The sequence below is a fragment of the Calidris pugnax genome, unplaced genomic scaffold (assembly GCF_001431845.1).
Source record: "Calidris pugnax isolate Ruff unplaced genomic scaffold, ASM143184v1 scaffold28, whole genome shotgun sequence".
NCBI classification, from domain to species: Eukaryota; Metazoa; Chordata; class Aves; order Charadriiformes; family Scolopacidae; genus Calidris; species Calidris pugnax.
Window position 1 is genome coordinate 19,893,838 of NW_015090842.1, and position 15,609 is coordinate 19,909,446.

Here is a 15,609-nt window from a genome sequence, read left to right on the forward strand (position 1 = left end):
TGAAAATTTAGCCCAAGTGCTCGATGCTTCTTTATTTTGAAGAGAGATTGCATCATCATAACTCTGCTCCTTACATATTTAGTATGTAAGCCTGAGCAGGCTCTGTGAACTCGGAGGGGTGTTTTTGTTCTTTTCTTCTGCAGACACATACTTAACTGCTGACATCACTGGTATTCAGTAGGACTTGTAAATTCACACTCCTTAATATTTTATTTTTTACAGGTTAGTTCAGTTAAGCTAGACATCTTGTTTATAATGGCTTCTTGCCTTCTGGCAGCCTATAGACATAAGCGAGACAAGCTGCAGAGTAGCTGGGAGATACCTGATTGCCTTCTTTAGAAAGAAGGAAGACAGTTTAGGGAGACACTGGTAAATGAACATCACAATGGCAAGTCTGCAAAAACACTTTCTTCCTTCCCTTCTCCTTCTGACAAATCCTTAGTCTGAATGGGTACTGCTTTACTCATCACTATCAGTAACACACCGAATTCAACTCCTCGTATCATAGTGGATTCATGTTTTTACCAAGTTTTTACTTAGATGTTCATAAGCCGTGAAACTGTTATTGACTTAAATGGAAGGTAAGGTGAACCAGTAAGTGCTGCTTAAAGTCCCTTACCCTACATCATGAACTGCTTCATGAGATGAGTCCTGTACAGGATGACAGGATTTCAATTAAAACATCAGGTTGTGAGGTGATCACAAGAGAACAGGAAAGCATCTCCCTTAGAGCCACGGACACCTTGAGATGGCTGCATCTCTGTAATCACAGTCAAGGAATCAAGCATGCAAAAGAGTTCACCCCTATGCTGCCTTTTGGAGTAGGTTTTTTTTTTTTTTCAGAAGGGTAGTTAGACACCAATTAGAAGCATGTATAAGAATAATCAGGGAAAGGAGACTGGCTGAAGAAAGGAAGAATCTCTGAAGTGTGTATGCGAGCCAAACTAGATGACACTATGGAGGAAAGCAGAGATTAAGTTGTGGCTTGTCTGATAAGCAACTATGAGAATTCTCCCAGATCCTCATTTCACCCATTCTCAGTTTCAAACACGAATTGTTGCTCTTTTGCATGGTGTGGTGATAGCTTTGTTGTAAGCTCTGTTTCTCTACTTCAAATTGCAATGACAATAGTGAAATAAAGGTAACAAAAAGTCAACACCATCTAAATAAATCACTTTTCTAGAATCCAGCTTTAGGTAAATATTTCTATGACTTTCACTAAAGACCAAGTAATTGTCAGGATTCAAGAAAAACTAGTTTTAATGAATGTGTGTGAATTATGTCATTACCCATAGAGAAACTTCCCGAATCAATTAGCCACTTAAGCAGTTTTATTCTGTTTTTTAAAAAAAACCTGTTCTTGCAGTGATTTACATGTATTTTAACAATACAGTTGAGATGTTAATAGCAAATTTACAGAAATTTGAGTTGCCTGAATTTGAAAGTGTATTTTATTTTTCTAAGAAAAAGGACGTTCAAACTTTTCTGACCATTTCTGGACTGTCCGTGTAACCTTGTTATTATACCATTTGTTGTTTTTCTCCTGTTTCTCTATCGTTTGTTGACTTGTATTGTCCTTTATTTAGTTTGCAAGCTGTGCTGGAGCTAGGAACATCTCTTTTGATCTATGATGTCTCTAGCATACTTCTGGGCATAATTATAATCATAAAAATCTTTGAAACCTTTCCACCTGATGTCTTGTCATCACTAAAGTTGAGATGTTCTATACTGGCACCATAAAAAAAAATTAAATAAAGTCTTTTTTTAGCCTTCAAACACTTAGAAAATAATAAAAACAACTAAACAAGACTTCAGTTTACGTCTTTGTAGCGTACAAAAATATCTGTTTCATTGCAATATCTTAAATTCTCCCTTAATCTCTCAAGCCCCTATGAATAAAGCATTGGATTACCAAGTAATACCCTTCATCACAAGGAATTAGGCACTTTAGCTTTAGGCTGCATCTAAACTGCTGCATTAGGAGAGATGTTACTAACGTCATATTTTCCAAGTTGGAGTTGACTCACGTGGTGCTTTCCCTCACCCTTTAAATCCTTGCAGAGACAAAATGTGTCTCTCAGGACTCTCGCCATTCTCTCTTTTTGGGTGGCTTTGAGGGTCTACGCTGTGTATGGTCGTGTAGCAAAGAGACAAGAGTAAGAAACCTAGTTCCTGTTCTTGTGTGTGCCAGTGAGGCTGTAACAGAGCTTGGGGAATTGTATTATTTCCATCATCTGTAAGATTAATAAATTAGGGTAATATTTTACTTGCCAGAAGAGTATTTTTCATTAGGGCCTTGGTGTGCTGATGTATTCTGTCTGCAACATGCAAAAATTTAAAGGTCATCCAGCTCATGATTCCCTCCTCCCTCTTCTCTAGCTATTGTATTTTAAAACTTGCTGCAATACCAGAGTTTTGGTACTTCCATATCCTTAGTTGTGAGAATTCTATTAGAATTAATGGAACAAAAGGGATGAAATGGGTCTCTCTACTCAAATCCCCATTGGCTAGAATTGAGGAATGCAGCTGGCACCTGCTCAAAACCTGTCTCAAATCAATCCCTGATTTTCAAAGGTACTATCCTTGTTTGAGGCAGAGGAAGCGTAGGGGCCCCCAGTGTGGCCTTGATCCATTGTTCACTCCTCAGTGTTTACAAAGACTTACATTCATGCTAAATGTTGTTAAAACAGACTTCAGTCTGAAGCAATTTGCTTTATGACACTTGTGTCATCTTATCCTGTGGAAAGATTTCTGACTGTGTTCATTTCTCCTCCTTTTGTGCTAAAACACATGATGGTGTGTTCTATCTACAGTGAGCACCGATTCCTTAGATTTAGCATGTTCCCATAATCTGGGTAATTCCTTTTGTGAAGCCATTTTAGTTGAGCATTTTATGGTTTGCTGGACAGCTATTTATCTTATACATTATTGATGCTGCAGTTCCATAACAGAACTGGCACGAGTTATGTTGGATTGATTTTTTTAACTTCATCACAGCATTGAGCAGGCGTTGACTACTCTATTTACAAAGTTGTCGCTCGAAATCACATTTCACTAGGAGTTGTAACACCCTGTCATCATACACTTCAGAAAAAACTTATCTATAGAAAACCCAATTAGACAAATTATTATGGATCCGTTGTGGTTCTGCACTTTTTCTGGTGTGTTATTTTAAAATAGTAAAAGTCAAATTGACCTTATTGTCTGCAGCACAACTGCAGCTTCCAGCAGAAAGGTCGTTAGCCTGAAAGTTGGAATACAAGGTTTGCAGTCTGTCCTCACCTCCCTTGCACCAGCCAACAGCATTCTGTTTACCCTTGGCACTGCTGTGAACAGGAACCTCTCTGGTCCACTGAGCGATTATGTAAAGAGACAGGGCTTTTAGAAAGCGTTTTAAGCATCCAATAGAACAGAATAACTTCTTTACAGTTTTTTCTTGTCTAATGGTAATTACATAATTGGACTGGTTTTAAGTTATTTTTTTAAATCTAATATGTAGATGCCAGAATCTCTTTTGAACATTCTTACTAAAGAGTCCTAAAAATCATTCAGGAAAACAAATCTGCCAGGCTTCCCCCTATTATCAACAGCCTAAAATGCCTTTGGCAATGAGTAAATGCCAAGCATTTGTTATTTGGCACTTGACTAGTCACTCATTTATTTAAACTCAAACATGTTGCATAAGATTGTGAAAGTTATACTAAGCTAATAATTAAAAACAACAAAAAACCCCACCATCCTCCCTTGATCCAGCCTTTCAAATTTCCATCTTAATAGTACCATCAGGGCAAAAATACACGGCACCGTATCTCCCACTAAACGTACGTGACTGCCTGGTGTTGGCCAAAGGTGCAGCTGGCTGGGAGCAGTGGCAGGGGTGTTTTCACACTCAGAAGGCTGGGGGGGTGTCACTGCAGTACAACAGCTCCTTTTTCTTCTTCCCCCCACTTTGTATTTTCAGTCAGGTTTTGGTAATCTTTTCCTGATAGCGCTGCACGTGTATTTATTAAGCACCGTTTGCTGCCTTGAAGATTGTGCATCTCTGGGATACAGCTGTCCTTGCACGCCCAGGGCACAGCAGTTGGAAGCAGTTTTCTGCTGTGGCACTGCCATCCTTTTTAATGCCTGTGCTCTGCCTCCGCTCCGGGGTTTGGGTACCAACTGCTTGGTTTCGCTTTTGAACGCCTTTATAATCTTGTCCCCACTCAACCTGATTTTTCTCATTCTATTTTAGAACTGGTTTCCCATCTCCAGTCAGTTTTGTTAAGAGCCCCTGTCACCAACTTCCTAGGTTTTTCAGACTGACACTCACTTCCTTGGCCTAGGGTTGTCTTCACTTCTGGGAAGAAATACCTACAAAACTATCCTCTCTTCATCTGTTCCTTTATTAAACTGCTTCTTTGCCATGGTGCCTACCAAGAAATGTGTGGCTACCGATCTGATGTGCTGTGACTACTCTCAGTTCTGCTGATAGGGAATCTAGACTGAGGGAAGAATTTTCTTATCATTAATAAACAAAAAATATGCATGGGAAAAAGAGAGTTAGTTAGGCCATTTCTGTTAATACCTTACTTATTGCTTCTGGCCTGTACACTAGACTCTCTGTTGGCAGTCTGGTATTGCATGTGTACCACCATTAAAAATATGCTGACAGTAGGAGCACAGATCAGTTGCAAGGGCTTGGTTTGAAGAAACAGAAATCTAAAAGGTGAGAGAAAATCGAAGAATTGCATTTTTATTCTGATTCTAAGACGGCACTGCTTTATGAAACTGTATTTCCCTCTTCTATGTCCCATATCATTGTTTTATTTGCTATTAAATAGAAATAGAAATGCCCTTCTCTCTCTGGGTGCCCTGCAGAATGTTTAAAATACACATCAAACTAGTATTTCCTTAATTTTGGCTCCCTGGGAGCCCCAAATTTTAATTGAACTTATGGCAATAAATATACGTATGCAATTTTCATCTCTCCAAGATGTCAAAAAATAAAGACAGGGTTTGAAGCATGATGCTGTGCAGATCCTCTGTTTTGCTTATTTGGTAAATGGTTTTTATCCAGGGCTGCTTAATCTTATTTACATTCTACACTTGAAACTTGGAACATTATAAATGGGAGTTCTGCCATCACCAGCCATCCAGCTTTGCTCCTCTTACTGTGTAGCTCCACAGCTGCAGTTGATGGAGAGGGATGTTGCATTCTCTGGTGATACCGTTCTCAAGGCTGAGAAAGTTTGATTAATGCAAGTGCTTCTTTTTTAAAAATAATTTACATTTCATATTAGCAAAACCTGTGATAAAACCTCAACTAATTGTAAGTTGTTAAGATGACTTAAATTACTTTTTAAGAAACTATGTAAGCTCTATGCATACTGGAAAGCTTTTTTTTTTTTTTAATAAGATCAGACCCCTCACAATTTGAGATCTTTGGTTAATTGTGACATTTTCTAAATACCTCAGATCAGAGTTTCCCAACTAGTAGCAAAACTTTTGAAAGACATCATCTATCTTCAGAGGAAAGACGTGAAACTGTTTTTCTTACTTGATGTATTCAATTAGTACTGTTTCCTTCAAAGCTGAAAATTGGAATTTAAAAACAAAGATGCCAATTAGAATTAATTTATCTTTTGCTTAAGTATTCACTATATGTAAGAAACCTGTAATAGGAAATCTTATCAGGATGTGTTCTGGGCTTTAGCTGAATGAAACTGAACTGCAGCTTGAAATAAGTAGTGAGTATTAAATACCTAAATATTAAAGCAAAGTAGCTTGACTTAGTAGTTTTAATAAACTGAATATTAAAAAGTTGAAACCCTATTCAACCATACATAGAGTATTTGAATAAACTCATTCTGTTTTAACAGGCAGCAAAGCAAATAATATTTTATAGCAAACAAATGTTTTCTACTCTAAAATACAAGGTCCCTTTGCCATTGCCATCACGGTACTTTTTTTTTTCTTTTAGGACCTTGGCAATATAACTCTAGTGATAAAATACCAGATGCAATAGTCTTTTAGAGGAGCCTAGATATAACTTCTAAACGCTCATTTGCAAGGTTCCATTTGCAAGCTAACATAAATAAATGTAAATATTAGTGTGATTGGATCATAAAAGAAAATAAATTCTAAACTGTATTTCTCAACGTAAGGCTTAAAATTCATAATAGAAAAGTGTTTCATGATAACATTAGCCATATGCAGTAAATGGTCAATGGACTGATTTCATTCGCAGGAATACCAGTCCCTTGTTGTTGGAGTTGCCCTAGATCCATCATCTTTGTTAACAGGCTATCAAAAATGTTAAATTAAACAAAAAAAAAGGGAAATAATTTAGATTGCAAGGCACAATTGGCATAAGAAAATCTGCTTTAAACTTTTAATAACTGTTGCATATGTTTTATGTCTTCTGTTTTCACAGATTTCCTTTTTGCCTCCGGAGCGATTCGTTATGGCAGCCTCCAGTGAACAATGACATCCTTGGACAAACCTAGGTGCCAAAAAGCCAGACGAAAACAGTGGCCTTGTTTCACTTTTACTCCGGGACAGTGAAATGGTGCTCTTAAAGTTTTGTTATTGACTCTCACTGGAAAAAACCAAACTCCTGACTGGACCTTTTTTCCCCAGCCCTCCCAGTGTTCTTATGGATGCTTGACATAGTGACATCATGTAGTAAGCCCTGAAGTGTTGTCATAATTGAGTTGCAATGGTTTTATACACTTCCCCTTTTCCCAACAGCTTTCTGTCAGTTCTGCATTCTTTTTCCTGGGGCCTGATTTTCCCATGTTACTGGCTAGCGGATAGGCTTGTGGGCTCTTTTGTTCCAACCACCTATGAAAAACGTCAAAGAGCAGATGATCCATGCTATTTTCACGCGCTCTGCATCATTATTACCACTCCCATCTACCTGGCACTCTTGGTAGCCTCGCTTCCTTTCGCTCTGATTGGCTTCTTGTTATGGTCCCCGCTCCAGTCAGCCAGGCGGCCGTACATCTACTCCAGACTAGAAGACAAGACCCACGCCAATGGAGCCACGCTGCTCACCGAGTGGAAGGCTGCAGGGAATGGGAAAAGCTTCTGCTTTGGCAGTGCCAACGTTTGCCTGCTGCCAGATTCTCTGGCAAGATTTAATAACGTTTTCAATACACAGGCTAGGGCTAAAGAGATTGGCCGGAGGATCCGGAATGGGGCAAGCAGACCACAGATCAAAATATACATAGATTCTCCTACCAACACATCCATCAGCGCAGCAAGTTTTAGCAGCTTGGTCTCCCCCCAGGGTGGAGATAACACTAATCGTACTGTTAATGCTGGCATCAAAAGGACAACATCAATGGAGTATAAAGGAGACAATTCTGGCTCAAACAACAGCGAGGAAAGTCAAGAAGATAAAGGTGGAGCTGGAGAGTCAAATGGGGGAGAAGAAAACACTTGCATTGTCCGCATAAACGGAGAGGATAACGGCCACCTGTCAGACACAGAACCAGATCCCGTCAACAGCCAGGCTCATGCCAGTGGCCCAGCAGAGCCCTCACCGGAAGGTGATGCAGAGATCTCAAAAACACCGAACAACAAACAGAAAGAAGGTGATTCTGGGAGTTTAGACAGCTACTCCGCTTCACGAGAGTCCTTAGTTAAAGTTCGCGTTGGAGATGGTACAGTGGACCAAAGCACTGTCAACAACAAGCTCCTCTACAAAGCTTCAATCATGAAGAAGACTTCAGTGCGCAAAAAGAAACATACAGATGAGACCTTTGATCACGAGATCTCCGCTTTCTTCCCTGCCAACCTGGACTTTCTGTGTTTGCAGGAGGTGTTTGACAAAAGAGCTGCGGAGAAATTGAAAGAGCAGCTTCATCACTATTTTGAATACATTGTCTATGATGTTGGGGTCTATAGTTGCCATGGCTGCTGTAGCTTTAAGTTTGTGAACAGTGGTCTACTTTTTGCCAGCCGCTATCCTGTTATGGATGCTGCCTATCACTGTTACCCCAATGGAAGAGGAACGGACTCCTTGGCTTCCAAGGGAGCTTTGTTTCTCAAGGTAAGAGCCTTTTTGAAGCCATAAATATTGACACTATAGACATGACAAGTTATAAAGTTACATATTTTCTCTCAATCATTTCTGTTAACGTTCAAAGAGGCAATATTCAGATCTAGATTAACTGATATAACCTATATATAGGTTTTGTGGCCTAGGTACTGTGTTAAAGTGATGGATGTGCATAAAATAATGAGGGACTTCTGGAGGTAGAACTTGAGTATGATTTCAGGTGTCAAAAACTGATGTAGTTTTCATGCAATTTTAGTTTCTTTGATACAGAAATCTCTTTAGTAACATGCACAAATTCTAAGCTTCATAAAAAGGGATCGTACAATGGACATTGGAAACCAGCTTATGCATCTTGTGCGTTTGTGAGGGAATCAGAAGTCTAAATGCCAGTAGAATAAAACTGAAATAATTGCAAGGAAACATATGGCTGTCCCTCTCTCTTGGTTGCAAAAGAATTTCTAAGGAAAGACATGAAGGAGAGTAAACAAAAAAAATATGCCTGGGACACAGGGGAGCAGAGAGGTTTTTCGCTTTATTAACAGAGTTTACTTAAATTAACTAATAGTAGAGAGAGCAGGAAGCCTGGGGTTATACTTCAGTAAATCATGAAAAATAGAAATAAAAGCCTGCATGATCACTAGTCTTTTCCAAGACTAGTGGCTGTTGGTGCATAATTCCTGGATGAGTCTGGCTGTGCTCTTCATGAACTGGAAAGTGAGCTCTTCTGACTTGTGATTAATTGAGAACCAAAACTCTGTGCAGAGATCCAAATCTGTAGACCCAAACCTAGACAGATCTGAAGATCTCCCAGGATACTGCATTTCAGATTTTGTGATTTAGTCACAGTTTGGAATGGGTTTCACTGACTAAAAACTGAACTTTTTTCGAATGCTAGCAAAATACATTAGGTGTTCAAATTATATGTACTGCATGTGCTTAAAACAAAAAAGTGTTATTTTTCAAGAAAAATAATTTGTTCTCAACAAAAGCCATTAATATCCATTAAAAATATGGATTGTTAATAAGGATCAGTGGGGTTTTTTGTACCCGCTAATTATAATTTGTAAATGAAGCAAAAAAACTTTTGGTATTGTGGCTTCCATAAACCCCCCCAAATATTAGAATTTGCAGTGTGATAGTACTCCATACATTTGACATAAACAAAAGCCTATCTATATCTGAATACAGGTTTCTAAAAATTGGGTCTAAACTCTCTATACTGTACTCTTACGTGTTTATAAACAGCTAAAGTTTATTTTTTTCATCATGAAGTGCTGCATGCAAAAAATCACCATACACATTGTGCAGCGTAAATATTGCCTGGGTCATAAAAGACTACCCTTCAACATATGCATACAGTAGGGATTAAGAGATTAAAACCGATCTGCTTTCAGCTGCCCATTGCTGAGTCACTGGTTTGCTGCCCACTGGCAGCCTGCAGTGGATCCATTTCTCTTGCAGAAAATTAAGCCTCTTTTCAAAATTCCACTGGGATGATGAACTTAATTATGGATTTGAGTTGTTAAATAATGTTACAGTTGAGTAGGGAATAGGGACCACTTATTATGATGATTCAAAGACGACGAGATTCTTTTAAATATGACAGAATTCTGGCCCAGCTAAAGGACTGTTCTTCCTCATGTCTATGTTATTCTGACACACTGTACTTCATTCCTAAAATATTTTTCATCCTGAGTTAAGTCTATCCTGATACGAAATGACTTTCTGCACATTAAGTGATCGTTGGTCATTTCTTTGTTTGACAAAAAAAAAGAAAAGAAAGGCAAAGCAGGAATGATCTATTTAATTTTAGCTTTGAAACAAAGTAAGTTTGAAGGTTGTTTTTCTTGATGTAGTGTTTAATCTGCAACTGAGTGTGTGTGGACTCCGGAGACAAAAGCTACAGTAAGTAAAAGCCTGGCTTGTTTTTGACATCAGTGAGAATCAATCCATTAACTTCAAAAGTCCTGAGGTCTTACACTTGGGTACCTTGCTGCCACCCCCACAAATCCTAACTGTGGTTGGAAGTGGCATTCTGGGCAGCACGCTGCCATTGGAAATGGACAGCTTATCCATACTTCTTTAACTGGCTCTTAGAATCATAGAATCACAGAATGGTTTGGGTTGGAAGGGACCTCAAAGATCATCGAGTTCCAACCCCCTGCCCTGGGCAGGGACACCTCCCACTAGAGCAGGTTGCTCAAGGCCACATCCAACCTGCCCTTGAACCCCTCCAGGGATGGGGCAGCCACAGCTTCTCTGGGCAACCTGGGCCAGGCTCTCACCACCCTCATAGTAAAAAGTTTCTTCCTGAGATCTAATCTGAATCTTTTTTCTTCCAATTTAAAACTGTTTCCCCTTGTCCTATCATTACACCTCCTGGCAAAGAGTCCCTCCCCAGCTCTTCTACAGGCACCCTTCAGGTATTGAAAGGCCGCTATAAGGTCTCCCCGGAGCCTTCTCTTCTCCAGGCTGAACAACCCCAGCTCCCTCAGCCTGTCTCCATAGCAGAGGTGCTCCAGCCCTCTGATCACTTTCATGGCCCTTCGCTGCACCTGTTCCAACAGGTCCATGTCCTTCCTGTGTTGAGGACTCCAGAGCTGGACACAGAGCTCCAGGTGGGGTCTCATGAGCACAGAGTAGAGGGGCAGAATCGCCTCCTGGGACCTGCTGGCCACACTTCTCCTGATGCAGCCAGTCTGGTTTATATACATTTATTTTTTTATATCCAATATATTAAATAATCTGTATTATTCCAGTCTGGTATTTACCTCAGTGTGGTTTCAAAGACAGTAAGACAGCATTGCAGAACAAGAGCTTCCTGTGTGCTCTCCATCCCGTAGTGGCACGCCGGTGCGTCTCTGTCCTCTGCACCCTCGGTGTTTGTCAGCTCCTGTGGGAGGCACGGTGCTCCCATCTCTGAAGTACAAAAGACATCTATTGAGTTTTGGTTTGGAGGTACACTTATGGCGACTGTTCCCCTTGCACAGCTTCCAGCTCTGAATAAAGGAGCAATTGCTCTGTATATTGTTTATAAACAAAAGTCATGAAAAGTGAGTGATTGTGTGTTTTGAAAATATGGATAAAATCACTTAATGTTTCCATTCACTGGAAGGATGAAGCCTTTTTTCAAATCTTTCTGAACCTCAGGAAAGACTCAACATCCAAATTCCTAAGAATGTTCCGAAAAAGATACTGGTTCTCATTTAATGAGTGCGGTTTGGCTCCTTACTACAAATATAAATGTTAGGGAGATAAATTAAAAGTCTCAGAACTAAACATTTAATGAAGGTTGAATTATTTTGAACAAAAAGGCAAAACTGCCTTGGGGGTGTTGTGTTACTAAACAGATCCCTACTGCCAAGGTCCAAGCGTTTCACACATTTTTGTCCTTTCAGAATAGGTTCTGTTTCCAGTGAAGAGGAAATGATTTTCCATTGCCCTGCCCTCACCATCTAGATTGTAAAGTTCAGGTGGAGCTTTGGAAGGATTTGAGAGATTTGCTTAGTCATACAGAATTATTTTACCTGAGAGACTTACACAGCTCAAGGGTTATTATTAGTAGCTATAATCGCAGTGAGCTCTTACATACTGCTCTTCATTCATGTGTCTCAGCGCGTAACAAAGAAAGGTCAATATCTGCTTGAGAAGGAGAAACTGAAGCACAGGAAGGTAAAGTGATTTGATTGTGGCTTAACACCAGGGGTGTCACAGCCAGGGGAAGAAGTTGGAAGTAAATCATGGAAGCTTTTAACGCTCTTTCATGCTACTGACTTCCTGCTGCCCAACAGCTATCCAGAGACCTGCGCAAGGGGATGTTGCTAGCCTGGGCCTGTTCTCTTCCTGAAGATGTCTGCCGCCCTGCTCCTGGCAGCTTACAGACTGGTTTCTCCACTGGCATAGGCTGATACTTTCCAGGTCAGCCTGCGTGAAGGCATGAGGGTGAGGTAGCTGTGAGGAGCTGTTGGGAAAAGCCATTTTCTTGGTAACTGCAGGACTAATTTACGTTCAGCACTTTGATCTCTTCAAACTCTAGCAGTGTTTCTGTCTCCAACCTGGGGTCTCATTGGGACGTAAGAGGGACACAGTGACAGAAAAAATACCATAGAAGGAGGGGGAAACATCAGTTGCATTATGTGACACTTTCACGTCTGAAGTGTTAAACCACTGTTCCCAGTTGCCACTAAGGACTCAGAGGAGAAGTTAGCAAATACATAAATCAGCCAATCCATTTTCATACTTTGACAGTCTGGGCCCTTGGGAGACTCTGCCGTGACTCACTGTTCTCATGTTGCATTTCACATTAATTTAAAATGCCTGAGAAAAGAACCCTTTAGTCTGCTTTGTAGGTTTCATAACTCCAATTGTCTCTTGCTGCTCTTGCTACAGAGAGAGGAGGGAGATGGGACTGATGCAGATGCCGCTCCGTGCTGGCGATCCCAACTAAGGAGTGAGCTTGTGTGGGTCTGTATGTGCCGCGGTGCAGTGGTCTCAGTTACTCTGCAGCTGTTGGCTTGACACGTGCATAATTTTAATTCACAGTGGTTTCAATGAATTTAAAGGGAGTTTTAAAGTACGTGTCCCTTTCAGAAACTGAGTGATGATTTTGCAGCCAAATCAAGCGTAGAAGGTATCAGTGAGTGCTGAGCTGAAACTGCGTAATGTGTCACCCGTTTGTAATTTGCCAGAAGGTTTCAAACTGTCAACATCAGTCTTTAGTGAGAGGGGTTAGTATGTAGCCTTAGACTGTCTTTCAGGGATGCTGTGTAAGATTCGGACAGTAGTGTAATAAAAGGAGAAAACAGTCTTAACTTGACCTGATGAGTTACTGAATTGGAGAGCTTGTCCTTGTTTTTCCAGAACGTATCCATCTAATAAAAACTGTCGCTTTTGCTGCCAAGTTTTGCCTCTCTCTTATCCTTAAATTTTGATAGCTGTAACTGTAAATCTAATCATGCAAGACATATAAATGCATACTTGGGGTAGGGGGTGGAATGAAAGAGGTGTTTTTCTCAAAATGGCTATTTACTAAGGAGGTTTTGGAGTGGTTTTCCTCCCACTGAAACTGGGACACATGGAAGACAAAGATGATGAGGGGCCTGGAACTTCTTTCTTACGAGGAAAGGCTGAGGGACTTGGGTCTTTGTAGTCTGGAGAAGAGAAGACTGAGGGGGGTCTGGGCAACACCTATAAATACTTAAAGGGAGGGTGTCAGGAGGATGGGACCAGTCTTTTTTCAGTGGTGCCCAGGGACAGGACAAGAGTAAACGTGAACAAACTTGAACATAAGAAGTTCCATCTAAGCATGAGGAGGAACTTCTTTCCTGTGAGGTTGGCAGGGCTCTGGGAGAGGCTGCCCAGGGAGGTGGTGGAGTCTCCTTCTCTGAAGACATTCAAACCCACCTGGACACGTTCCTGTGTGACCTGCTCTGGGTGGTCCTGCTCTGGCAGGAGGTTGGACTAGATGATCTCCAGAGGTCCCTTCCAACCCCACAGCATCCTGTGAATATATTGCATAGAAGGCTGTTCTTCCTGTTCTTCTTAGTAGAAAATTATTGTGGGGTTTGGCATCTGCCAAGAGAGAGATTTTTAGCAAAAATCAGAATGCTTACTTAAAACACAGTATGTGAGCATAGAGGAAAAGCAAAACTGCAGTCTGATGTGGGTCGTTTGAACAGCTAATAGTATTCTAAGAAAAGCAAAAGGAAAAACAGGTCTTGTGTTTTTTGCTAAATTTCTGGAAGAACTTGTGTTTAATTAATATTAATTCCTAAGCTTATTAACAGATTTACTCTCAAATTCTCTGAAAATTAGTGCTGTTCTCAGGAAGTACAGTAATTGTGCAGAGAACATGTTATTATTCATTGCTTAAAGGAAACCTAGCAACCTTTGCTTTATGTGCAAAGCTAGACTTGTTTCCAGAAGAGCTGCTCCGGCAGTGACAGATGGTAGAAGGAGCGGTAGCTCTGGCTGCACAACTCCTTCAAAGTCCAGTTTTCACTCTTTGCTACTCTCCAGGTGCCTGTTTTGTCTGGTGAAATTAGGGTTCCCTGAATTACTGTGATTCTCCTTTTTGATATTACTGATGCAGATACATGTTGCTTGGGTAATTTAAGCTGTCCTTACTGTCCCATCCCAACTTGTGTGTGTTGCGGCTGAGAGCAAAGGGGCAACTTGTGCTGGGCAGATGCACAGCATATTGAGGGGAAGCTTTTTTTACCCAAGGATTGCAGAAGGGGACTGGCTGTTTCCTGAGCCCAGTAAAAAAGATCATCTCAAGATTTCAATGGTTAGGTTTTCTTGTCCTCAATCAGTTGTCCAGTACCAACAGTTATCCCAAGATGTATAAAAGAAATGTCTAGCGCTGCTCATGAATTTGTTTAGAGAGCTCTAAAGCTGTGCCATTTAAGTCAGGAGGGTAACCTAAACATTTCCCACATATTCAGTTTCTGCTATAAAACGTTAATGCAGGAATTGGACAGAGTCCAATAAGCTGCCTGAGACTTTTTTAAAAAAGAAAAAAAGGACCCTACCCTGGCACTGTGCCATGTTCCTTCACTTTGATGTAATTAATGTTACTAATCACAGTCTTTTTCTCCTTCATTAATAGGGACAAATTAAAACTGTTTTCAACAACGAAATACAGGTTTAAGAGAATGTGTGTTGTGGGCTTTATCCTCTTCAGCAGAGGAAGAGCCCTTCGTTCATGGCACCAATTTACACCTACTTTCCCTCACATAAAAGCTTAATGAAGCTTCGCCAAATAACTAATTTTCTGAGTTCATGGAACAGCAATTGTTGTCATGTGGTAGGTGGGGAAAAATAGGATTCTGAAATAATGAAGTACAAATGTGGCTAGAAAGAGTTGCAGAGCACCAATTGGAATTTTAAGCTGACGTCTATAACATTTTAAACTTCTTTACTTAATATGCATTAGTAATATATTTATTATAATAAATTCATAATTTAACCAATGCATCTTCTTTAGAAGCCGCTGTGTATCCCTGAAGGCAGAAGGCAGAGCTGTCAAAGTACTAAAAATAAGATGGATCTTTTTACACTATGTCTAAATTAACCAAAAAACTACTACAAAGAACACAAAATACAGGAATAAAATGCATCTTACCGCTAACCTACGTCATCTCTGTGGGACAGGAATGCTTGAATTGTGAATATGAGTAGTTGGAAGTTTTCCTTGGGATCTGAAAAGTTGCAGGAATGAAGACTGTGCATAGTTTGACTGACTGTTCCAGTTAGTTTCTTGGTGCCAACCCTCCTGCTTGTCCTGGGAACGTGCTGAAATGAAAAAAAATGTTCAGAAGGTGTTGATACAATTTGGGAGATAACGGGAAAATTGTACTGGAAAGAAAGAGAAGCTACGTTTTCTATTTCTTTCGTCTTCCTCACTCTATTGTTTGCACATTATTTTTCCATAGGCAGTCCACAGTTGCTGAAATAGGGAGGTACAAACAGTGTGCTGTTACCAGTGCATCCCAGAGCATCAAGCAGGGGAGCTCTGAGCCATGAGTGCCTGTGGAGACACACTGCTTGTGCACCTACAG

The 15,609-nt window shown here is 40.4% G+C and overlaps 1 protein-coding gene across 1 annotated transcript in view; it reads left to right on the forward strand.

The window, feature by feature from the left end:
- The window catches only part of SMPD3 (sphingomyelin phosphodiesterase 3, neutral membrane (neutral sphingomyelinase II)), an 85,767-nt gene that overhangs the window by 45,428 nt on the left and 24,730 nt on the right, over positions 1–15,609 (forward strand). The window contains exon 2 of the mRNA XM_014942490.1: positions 6,416–8,038. Within this exon, the coding sequence (XP_014797976.1) occupies positions 6,701–8,038 (1,338 nt within the window). The 5' untranslated portion in view covers positions 6,416–6,700. The remainder of the gene's footprint in view (positions 1–6,415; positions 8,039–15,609) is intronic.